The sequence below is a fragment of the Cryptomeria japonica genome, unplaced genomic scaffold, assembly GCF_030272615.1.
Source record: "Cryptomeria japonica unplaced genomic scaffold, Sugi_1.0 HiC_scaffold_13, whole genome shotgun sequence".
NCBI lineage: Eukaryota > Viridiplantae > Streptophyta > Pinopsida > Cupressales > Cupressaceae > Cryptomeria > Cryptomeria japonica.
In genome coordinates, this window is record NW_026728835.1 from 2,312,993 (window position 1) to 2,325,302 (window position 12,310).

The window sequence follows — 12,310 nt, forward strand, 5'->3', positions numbered from 1 at the left end:
AGGTGCAATGGTTACACCAATAGTAAAATATGCATTAAGTGATATATTGGAGGGTATGAATTGAAGAATGTGAGAAATGAATATAATAGCGTCCTGATAGTAGTATCATAGTGTTCTAGTAGCAGTATCTTGTGAGGATGATTGAGTTTATATGACCTTGAGATATTTACAACGTTGACATGTTCTTTGCTACGATGTAGTAGTGCATTTCACTCAAAAGAAGGGAAGTGAATTGCCTCGAGTTATTTGCAACATTGACTCACTAGGTATTTTGTGCCAATGATTTATTCTAACTTCATGTTGTCAGCTCTTTGTATAGTATACTACATTAAAAAAGAAATAAGAGATTTACAATTTATAGTAATTGACACATCAAGTGAGAGATTAGTTTGTTAATTAGGGAGATTTCATCACCACATTAAATTCACTTTCTTCTGCAAACATTCTTTGTTCAAGGAATTATTCACAACTTACGTCATGTCTCATGTAAAATGAAACAAAAAGATCAAAATAATGTTTTCAGATTTGATTTTTTTGTATAAAGAAATTGATTATAAATTTACAATATATATTCTTTATAATTTTTTATTTTTATTTTATCAATAAAGGGCAATAGCTGGAATATATTTAAAATATAGTATAATATTACATTAGAAGTCTATAAAACATTAAAAGATGAAAAGCATACCATAAGAAAATTAGGAAAAAATGCCTAACTAGAGCAAGAGACCAGAGCCCAACAAGTAAAATGAGACCATTTCTACATACAAAACAAAGTTAAAAGTTTCAAACGAGAGACCAAAGAGAACAAAAGACTCTCAAAGCATATTCTTTTTTTTTTAATCAGTAATATTTTGTATTTTATTGAATAAAACTAAATAGTACATCTTCATCTGGATTATATCCCTCAAACCACCCAAAAAGTCACCCATAAAAGACTCCAAATGACCCATAAAAAAAGTATCCATAAACCCGTAGTCTGCACAAACCCTACCCCACATCTACAAGTATGAGAATGTCATATACACAGTGCCAGACAAAAAACTGGCATAAACTATTCAAACTATTCTAACTGAAAGTTCAGATTTTCAAAACAAGAATTTAACATAAAAAAGAAATGGCATGAAGAGGTGCCCTTCCCTGCAGCATGTTTATCTCTCTTTCTTCACCGCCTTTGCATTCGATGAGCTCGCAGCTTCCCTAGCCCTGTTCACTTCACCAGTCGGTTTGTTAGCCTGCGATATATTCTGCTTGGCCATTTCCGTAGTTAGGTGCCTGGTTATCGGTCAAATCCTTTGTTCCTCCTCCACCACCCCAGCTTCCTCCTTCGCTTGCCTGATAATCTCCTCCAATTCCATGATTTGAATGTACATTATCAAGCCCTCCCAACCTCTTCTTGCATCATCCTGAAATCTTGCTTTTACTTCTTCTCGATGTCTCAGAAAAGGAATTCATGCCTGCCTCTAAGCTCAACGTGCTCCTCCGGAATGCCTTCCGAAACATTAAAGCTGCATCCCGAGACCGCCCACTCCAACAAAGATTCCATATTGAGCAAATAATCTCTTGGCGCTATCATCGTCATCACTTTTCTCACCTCCACACGAGAATAAGCAAATTCGAGTCCCCACACCATAATTAAGGCATAGATAACCACCCTTGTTCTGTATCTATGCTCGATAATAGCCACCTCCTCACCAAGAACTAGTTGAACAACCCTCAAGAACAGGGGGTCCTTCAGAATGAACATGTTTTGCAGCCATTTTGCAGGAACCAGACCCCAAAAAGCAAGCATAAGCTTAGTTGTTATGAGTATGAAATTGGCTTCCATATCGCACTCCCCACAAAATCGCCTAACTCTACATAGAGACCATTATTACCACCACCAAAATCGCTCGACTGCCACAATGAACGAACGCAAATTCTCATTCTAACAATAAATGAAGCTCTCCCAACTCCCGCTGTCAATGCAAAGGATTTTGGCATTAATTGCTTGTAATACTCAGCCAGCCTAGGCACACGAACATAGCGAAAAGAAATACATTTCACACATTTCAAGTATGACAAGGTACTGTACTTAGCAAATTATCTTAACTCCATTGAATGGTACTATCATTTCCATCCCACCACCTCACCTCTCCCTTAGCTAAATCACATGCCACATTGAACAATCCGTCAGCACTGACATTTCCACTTCTCCTTACATGAGAGATGAAAAAATCTTGAAAAGATTTTAATATTTAGCAGATTAATGTGATAAACTTATTTAATCTCCAACTCGGGGTTACTCCTTTCATGATTGCGTTAACCACAACTTGCAAATCTCCCCTAAATGGACTTTCAAAACCTTTATGTTTACTGCCAAATTAGTTGCTAACAAAACCACTTGCACCTCTGCCTCATTATTTATTTCATCTTGCAGTATTTTTGCTCCTTTACAAAGAACCTTCCCTTCATCATCGCAAGCTACACATCCCGCTCCAAAAGTACCTGGTTACCCCTAGAAGCCCCATCATAGTTGATCTTAACCCACCCTCGTCGTTCGGGTTTTAACCAAATCTCCTCGTTTCCAAAGTTCTTACAAACAAGATTAACCCATGAACAGATCTCAGAGCATTATCTTTATTTATATATTCTATATAAATTATATCTTCTATATGATTTAAATAATTTATAAAAAAAATTATTACGACTATGATTTCATAAAAGAGGTTAAAAGAAAAGTCATTATTAAAATACATTATTTTAACCTTTACAATAATATTAACTAAATCTTATCAATTCCTTTTCAAATTAATTTTCATCCTTATTATTATTTAAAATTAAAATTTATATTAACTAATATAATTAAAAAATCATTTCAAATTAAAATACGAAGATTTTACCTATTCTAATCCCCTTCTCCTTTGGTTTTACTCACCCACATGTGCGAATAAGAACGACAGGAAAATAAATGGTGAAATAAGATTGACCACTTTGCCTCTAAATCATTGAATATTCATTTAAACCGGCCTCTAAACTGCAATTTGGTCACTAAATTGCAATTTGAATACGAAATTTCAAAAAGCATACTGCCTATAAATAACAGTTGTATCGGAAATTCGTGAGATTACCGCTTCAAAACCTATCGGCAAACTTTTATTTGATTTGAAATTTTTGACCTCGGCGAATTTTATCCGACTTCCGGTGGGCAAAGGCTTGTGAGGTACCTAGGTACATGATGGTTTCCGAATCGTTTAAAGTTGAATGCGTTGTGAGGTACCTAGGTAATTAATTTTAGATTGAAAGAAAGCTACTCATTTTAATTATATTTCCGTCATAAATCTGCTGATCTGGAAACCTCATTACCGTGTTTTTTCATTGCTTTACTAAGAAAAGCCTCTCCATACGGCGTTCTAATTGTGTTTGTCTTTGCTTTACTAAGAAAAGCCTCCCCTCCTATATTTCTTCCTACAGCATGGCGGCTTCTTCAGAGAAAACCGCGCCATTAAATAATAGGCAGGGCGGAGGGAACAATGAAATTGTTGAGGTTTTTTCAATACCCATTTCAACGAAGAAGCGCAAGAGAGGAGAGGAGTCGAAAAATGAGAGGCATACAAGTAGCAAAGGCAAGGAGAAACAAGAAAAACCTACACCCGCCTCCGCTGCAAAGAAAGTCAGATTCCAGGAGGAGGTAACAACTGAGACCAAAGAAATTGATGAAAGGGAAAACAGCATTTTGAAAAGGAGAAAAGAGAGCAGTCTGGTGGAGAATGATAAAAAAAAAGATGAAGGGAAAGAAAAACACTCAAGTGTTGAGGTAACGATTTCGAAAAACTCTTGTTTATTATCATTTTAATATATATATGTTTTTTGTTTATAGTGGCATTAAAATTTGAATTTGATGGTGGTTTTCAAATCCAAATTTCAAACCAGGTGCTGGATCACATTCACACCAAGAATATGATTGAGGGGTGTGTGAAATCTATGATAAGTGAAGCAAAACAAGAATTTGGGAAAGAGAACAAGAGTATTATGGATGCCTTTCAAAATAAGGCGAGACAAGGAAATGAGAAGCAAGCGCAAAGGGTCAGCCTCTTACAAGCACAGGGCTGATATGTTTGATAGTTTACCTTGTTCTCATTACATAAGAAGCGATATGTTGGAAGCCCCACTGAGTGATTTTGAAATTTAAGAACTAAACGAGACGTACGCTTTGTGCAAGAGTATGAGGTCGAGTTGGTGCAAGAGACTTTAGAAACAATGTATGCAGTTATACTATTCCACATTCCTCTTTTCTAGAATTCTAGATTACATGCATTCACAAATCGTTACACAATTCAAGCCTCAATTTATGTATCTTATCTATTTACTCAATCTACAAATTTTTTTCTTGCATACAACACCTTGATGTACACATCTAATCATATCGTTTCTTTGCTTGTATAGGTCCATAGAATACATTGCATCTCTCACAAAACATCATGCTCATAATATAACACCAAAGTATATATTTCTTTATTATGTTAATGGTAACATTCACTAATTAAAAACAAACTTGAACTCTCCTCCGAATTTCCATGAAAAAAAGAAAGAGAAGTGAACCTCCTCTGTCCGATTTCATCAAGAAGGGTATCGATTACTTAACATAGAATTTTCTCCAAATACCTCAATTCTTATGTTCATCCTGGGCTTCTGAACTGAAAGTTAAATACTCTCTATTCTCACCATTTGCATTTTCAGCAGTATGTGTTTGTAGATTAGAGTAGTCAGAGATTATTGTTTTTCACCATTTGCATTTTCAGCAGGATATTGTATTTTGATTGCGGAGTACTTAAGCATAACAATTGTGTGAATACCATCTTCATCTAGAATTGTTTGGCAATATAAGTAGTGCAGTAAAATATTGGCATTCTAGATTAGGGTAAATTGTATTAAGAATTGCGTTTATAATATCAATTTTTTTTGGAACAATGGTTATTTATAATCAGTTCTCACTTTCAAGGATGAGCATTCCAATTGTGGGAATACCAAATATTGTTGAAATTTAATCCAAGAAATTTAATTTACATTATTTTTTACCTTGCCAAGTTGCTTGGATGAGCCTAATGCTAATATGAAACTAAAAATATTATGAACAAGAAATGATTGGTAAGTAGTTCATCTAAATGATAAAATAGTCAATTTTGACAGGTTCATGAGGTTCTATGTTACATTCTATGATCAGAGAATTGAATGGCTAGTAAACTGGTAATGTTTGCCTACATGTTTAATTTGCAATCTGTTATGTCATTTGTGTGTATGTTATGAAATATTGATGCTCCAACTTGTATTATGAAATGAATGCACTCTACCATTCACTTTCTTTGTTTAGTTCCTTGGAGACAGGTGTTTGCACCTGGGCTCCACATAAAGGGTGTATTTTATTTTATCTGATTATTTTTGTTTTCGGAATTGCCCCAACGAGACGGTGTAGATGCACACCGAGATCTCTGTTCACATGTTCATAATGCATTGTTGCAGCACTTGATTTGATCTATACATGGTGTGTGAACTGACCCCTACCTAGTATCCATCTGTCAATAACTACTTCTGATCAACATATCCTTTACAAAAATATTATTATAGGCACTTAAATCTGTCAGTTTTCGCAGCAGCTGGGCAGATTGGTTCAAATGGTTCTCAATTTTAATTGCTATTCTAACTTGGAAATTCTGCCCTCTTTTTCATTGCTTTGATGGATGCCCATACCGATTTTGGCATAGGCGGGGAGAATGCTGGCAAAGGTTGTGGAGTCCATCAAGGCAGTTGCTTGGTGAATGTTAGACTTATCTCGACTATTTATGATGATTTGGATGATGATTATTCATGTGTTTTAGTTACGCATTGTGATGATAGACATTATTGGGCATATGCTATTTTGGATTGTTTATACGATTTTGATACTATCATTATTGATCATGTTATTTGATGGATACTATATGCTTACTATGTGATAGATTATCGATAGATTATATTGATCATGGATTTGATGTTGAATATGATTACACTAACCCTATTTCATGATTACATTTGATGATATGCTTATGAGATGTGTTTGACTATTGTTTGACTATCTTTGTGATAGAGACGATTTCATATCACTCATTGTGAGCGGGATGTGTCGTCGCGACTCTCTGTCACTTGTCTGTTATGATATATATGTATATGTTGTATTATCGTTTTGTGGTTGCAGGACCTTGCAAGTACTAGACATCGATTCCACTTGGCTTCACAGGTCTGAGCGTGTCTTTAATTGCAATGGCTTATATGGTTCTGAGATGACATTAGTTCTGTAATAACCCACCAAAATTTGTCCATTCTTTTTTTTGTTTAATTTAATCATTTGTGTTTGATTCAATCGCATACTCTGGGCATCCATCCATTAGGATTAGGCATTCATCCATTCGGGATGAGCATCCAACCATATGGGTTAGGCATCTATCTATACAGGGTAGGAGGTTTCATCTATCCAATACGGGATAGGCATCTACCCATATGGGGTAGACATCTATCCAATTAGGATAGGAGGTGCTCTAGCCAGAGACTTAGACTCATCGGGACCATTCGGGTCCTGAGTCACTCACTAAGTACTACACTCTTCAAATAGGAGTGCACCGAGGTCGCCGTCCTTGGGAGAAATTGAAATAACATAATACAACGTTTGAATTTCGCCTCGAAATTTGGCTTAAAGCCTCGAGAAGTCAAGCGAATCCATACGAGATTCCTTCCAAGTATGCATTGAATTACTTTTCCCTTTTTATTATACTTATCTTTCAAATTAGGATTCTACTCAATCCTTTTTCTTACCAAACCTAGACCCCATCCACGAACACCTGAGTACTAGGGACAACTCCGTCTCTAGACTGCCTACATACCCGTTTCGGCACGGGATCAAGGCGTAAAGTATGTAGTTCTATTTTCTACTCTATGGTTTGGTGTAAACTGATTAGTGGGTACGCAACCTTTTCTAGGGTCAATGTCTCAGACAGTTTCGTTGCGGTTGCTACCCACAGTGGTAGCACTTAAGCAAAGGCTCAAGATGGCCTATTGCTTGTGGCCTAAAATAACTAGATCCTAATACCTATCATAAGCGTCACCCTTGACCAATTGTCAATCGTCAACAATTCTTCGAGATTAAATCAATTTCATAAAATCATTTCACTCAATCATCCCTATAGGGGTTTACTATGGTTTAACTCAACGGATGAAAGATCATTTTAGAATTATCTTAATAGATTATCGATCCAGGGGGGATTACCTACCCCTTGGAATTTAACTTCCAAGTGTCCCTTATTACTCCCCGACGATTTATAGGGACGATGCCACAGACGTCGTTGATGCAGCTTTATTAGGCGTTAAGTGTAGCAGTTCAACACGACGACTTTACCCGTAAGCGTGACCTAGAGGCACTATATATACTGAACGCTGCTAGGTTTTGGTTTTCCAACTTCCTTTATTTAGTTTTCTAACTAAGAAGCTATGAAAACATCATGCTTGAAAACAATTATGAAATGAAAGTACGTAATTAGACATTGTAAAGTTTAATTAATTGAAATAACTACCTTGATGGTATTCATGTACCACTTGATAAAAAAAATACCATCTTTCTACAATTAATATTTCAAACTTGAAATCTAACTTACATAATAATGACAAAATTACGAACTCACATATTGATAATTAAAAACATGTAACTTGCATGGGGATGAAAACATCAATAAAGGCAATTAATGTATAAGTAATTTGCATGATACAAGAATATTGTAACTTGCGTGCAAGATTAAACAATGTATTATTCCTACCATGGGAATAATTAATTATAGTCATAGGTTCCAAAAATTGCAATTAGTTTAGACATTTTTTGGTTCAATCATGAATTAATTATTTTTGATGAATCCAAAATGCCAACTAAGTGGCCCAACGAATCTTAAGTAGATTGAAAGATCTAATTATAATTTAATTTTACAATTATAAAATTTACTAAATTTACTAAAGATAATTTAATTATAAATCTACCCAAGTTGATTTTATTTAAACTAAGTAAATAAATATATATACAAAAAGAATTTAACAAATTCATTTGCCAAAATTTTTTTTTTTTTTATGTTGTGGCATTTTAATAGGCAAGTGGAAGAGGGGGCCCACGGGTCCCATCACCACTGCGGACCTGCGGGTACAGGCCCGCAGTGGTGGGGGACTGTCGTGGTCCCCTCCACTACCCTGCGGTCACTGTCGTAAGAGTGACTGCAGGGTAGTGGGGGTACCCCTCCCAGCCGCGATAATAACTCTGCCCACTCCCCCCGCGTCGGCACATCGTTCCATGCGGAGTTTAATCTATGGATTTTGCATTGTTTCGCATATAAATTTATTTTGCATAAATTTTAACGATAATATAAATAATTATATATATATATATATATATATATAGTTTTCATTTTCAATTTATTTAAGCATAGAAAGAAATATATAAACATATATATTTGTAATAGAAATATTAATGTAAAACAAATGAGAATAAGAATTTATTCACAAGGATGAATAACACAGAGAACTGAATTGTTTCAGCAATGTACAGAACTAATATTCACAAACATTTTCTGTTCACAGAGAAGTAAGACTGCTCATAAGGAATTGAGATTTATGATCAAATCTACATTCAGAGAGAGAGAGAGAGACAGATGGGTTTTTACTCACAGGGAAAAAAAATATTTAAGTAAATTCATATGCAAAATATCAACTTGTATTCACACAGAGGTATGATTATTCACAGGGATGTAAGATTTAATTACAGAAATAAGATTTACATTTAGATTTCCATTCCAAGAGCGAGAGAAATTAATTTAAGAGAAGAATAATAAGGAACAAGATTCATACACAAGTGATTATCATTTAATCACACAGAGAGGAGTTTAATCTCAGAAAAAAGAAATTTAAATAAGGGAAATATGATTTTTGAATAGATCAAAGAAAAAATCTTTTGGAAAAGCAAAAGCAAGATGTGATATATATTTTCGAAAGAGAATTAAATAAATAATAAAGCTATCTTTTACATGCATTATATGAATGTACTTTTATCAATATTTATCCCTAAATAAGAAGAAAAGATTTACAATTTAATAGTTTATTTATTTTTATATAAAGGAAGATCTAGAAGCTATTTTTTTTGATGATACAAATTTCTCATATGTAAATGAGAAATGACAAAAAAGAGAACCTGACTTATCGAAGCTCGATGTTGAATCCTCTAGCTATCCTTTTTGATCCTTCTTTGTAACTTGAGAGAAATATTCAAGAACAACTTAACAATCCTACAACGAAAATGAGACTACCAAAGAAGATCCTACTACTAAAACTTGGAAGATTTTTCTTCAAAACATAATCAACTCCCTCTTATGAAAACTTGCATACAATATATAAGAAAAATCCCTTAATTCCACTATCTAGAGAAATTAATTAGAACTGAGATTCTTTTCCAAAATTGGACTCATGCAAACATTGATTAAAATCCTAGTGGGGGAGTTACATGCAAGGTATTGAAGATTCCTCTAGAAGCTTCTAATTCCTCCTACAACATGTGCCATAATTGGGAGTGGGAAAATAAAAATAAAAATAAAATAATTAATGCCTTTTGAATTATATTCTCCATGTGTGTGTGTGGGTCCATTATTTATTCTTTTATAATATTCATTTAATTATTTTCAATAGCTCAACCAAAAATATAATAGAATTGTATCAAATCAAAAAGTGATAAAGGAGGGTTGTGACATCTTCCCCCCCTTAATTTGTGCATCGTCCCGATGCACTTATTGAATGCATCCAAAAGAGCCTATAGTTCATGATTAGTTTAAAACAAAAAAGGAAACAACTGTTGCATTTCCCTAGTATCTTCCCATGTGGCATTCCTTTCATCATATTGATTCCATTGTACTTTGCATTGATCAACCTCTCTGTTGCGCAATTGGCACTGGCGCCTCACCAAGATTTTGAATGGCTCTATCATTATTCATCCCATTTCCTGGACCTGTAAAGCATCCCAATTCAAAAAAAGTTTCTCATCAGGTACATACTTTTTAAGAAGAGATACATGGAAGACATCATGGATTTGGCTCAACTGGGGAGGTAAGGCCAACCGGTATGCAACTGGATTAATCCTTTCCAATATTTCAAAAGGTCCAACATAACGAGGTGCAAGCTTGGTCTTTTTCCCAAACCTTATGGAACTCTTGTGTGGCCTAACCCTTAGGAAGACTTTCTCTCCCACCTCAAACTCCCTTGGTGTCCTGTTCTTGTCTGCATAACTTTTTTGCCTATCTGAGGCTTCCTTCAATCTTTGCCTAATTTCCTTAGTTTTCCTTTCCATTTCCTTCAACATATCTAGTCCAACAGTTACTCTATCCTCAAGACTATCCCAACTCAAAGGTGTTCGACATGGCCTACCATACAATGCTTCAAAAGGTGCCATTCCCAAAGATGTTTGATATGCATTATTGTAAGCAAAATCTACTAGAGGTAGTTAATCTTCCCATTTCTTCTGTTGGTCCATGCAGTACATGCAAAGTAGGTCTTCTAAAATCTAATTTGTCCTTCTTGTTTGACCATCGGTTTTAGGATGGTATGCAGTGCTAAAATTTAGTTGAGTTCCTAGAGCAGTTTGAAGAGTTGTCCAAAACCTTGAAGTGAACCTAGCATCTCTAGCTGATATGATTTTCTCTGGCATTCCATGCAACCTAAATATTTCCTTAACAAAGCACCTAGCCAAGGTAGGTGCATCATCTGTCAGATTCCTTGGTATAAAGTGTGCCACCTTAGTGAGTTTTTCAATTACCACCATTATTGTATCATGCCTAGAAGGTGACATGGGCAACCCTTGCACAAAATCCATGCTAATAACTTGCCACTTATGTTGAGGTACACCGTGTAACTGTAACAATCCAGTTGGATGTCTATGTTCTGCCTTTACTCTTTGACACTCCAAACATATAGCCACATACTTGACTATGTCATTCTTCATCCCTTGCCAAAAGTATAACTTCTTTAGGTCTGCATAAAGTTTGTTAACTCCCGGGTGCCCTGAATAAGGGGCATTATGAGCCTCCAATAAGACTAGTTTCCTTAAGTCTCCTGAATTAGGAATATAGATTCTATTATTGTATCTGAGCAACCCATCTTCATTTAAGGTATACCCTTCAACCTTAGGATGGGTTGGATCGTATTCTAAAGTCAATTTGACTTGCTCATACCATGGGTCATGTCCCTGCTCATCCATTACTTGTCTTTTGAAAGAAGTTTTGAATGTTGCTATAGTCATCAAGTGTGTCCTTCTACTTAAAGAATTTGCCACCCTATTTTACTTCCCCTTAATATATTCAATTTCAAAATCATATTCACTTAGAAACTCTAACCACCTTCTTTGTCTAGCATTTAAGTGGGGTTGGGTAAAGATGTACTTTAGTCCTTGGTTATCTGACTTTAACTCAAAGGGCTTCCCTAGTAAGAAGTGTCTCCATTTCTGTAGGGCATGCACAATCACTGCTAACTCTAAGTCGTGGGGTGCATAATTAACTTCATGAGTCTTTAGCTTCCTAGATTCGTAAGCTACTACCCCTCCATCTTGGACAAGTACTCCTCCTAAACCTTCGATAGAGGCGTCAGTTACGACTGTGAAGTGTCCATTTGGATCTGGTACCTTTAGAATGGGTGCTGAAGTTAGTTTCCCCTTCAAAATTTGGAATGCCTTATCACTTTGTTCTGTCCACACAAACCTTTTACCCTTCGTCTGTAATGAGGTGATGGGGTTTGCTATCTTAGAGAATCCTTCCACAAACCTCCTATAGTACCCTGCTAGCCCCATAAAGCTTCTTACCTATGAAACGTTTTTAGGGATCAACCATTCTACTATTGCCTTTATCTTATCTGGATCAACTGATATTCCTTCCTTTGATATTATATGCCCAAGGTAGTGAATCTTTTCCTTGAAGAAGGCACATTTTGACAATTTCCCATATAACTTATGTTCCCTCAACCTTTGCAAAACAATTTGTAGGTGTACTAAATGTTCTTCCTCATTTCTAGAGTAAATCAATATGCCATCCAGAAATACCAAAACAAATTTATCCAAGTAGTCATGGAGTACACTATTCATTAGGTTCATAAATGCAGCTGGGGCATTGGTTACACCAAAAGGAACCACTGTGAATTCATAATGCCCATATCTAGTCCTGAAAGCTATCTTTGGAATGTCCTCCTCCTTAATTCTGAGTTGATGATATCCTGATCGGAGGTCTATCTTCGA

At 35.5% G+C, this 12,310-nt stretch overlaps 1 protein-coding gene across 1 annotated transcript; it reads left to right on the forward strand.

Moving 5' to 3' along the window:
* Nucleotides 1–3,454: 3,454 nt before the first annotated feature.
* Nucleotides 3,455–4,092, forward strand: LOC131028542 (protein MNN4-like). The gene is made up of 2 exons (XM_057958825.2): nt 3,455–3,796; nt 3,913–4,092. Exons 1-2 carry the CDS (start codon nt 3,455–3,457, stop codon nt 4,090–4,092), a joined length of 522 nt encoding a protein of 173 aa, XP_057814808.2.
* Nucleotides 4,093–12,310: the final 8,218 nt, after the last annotated feature.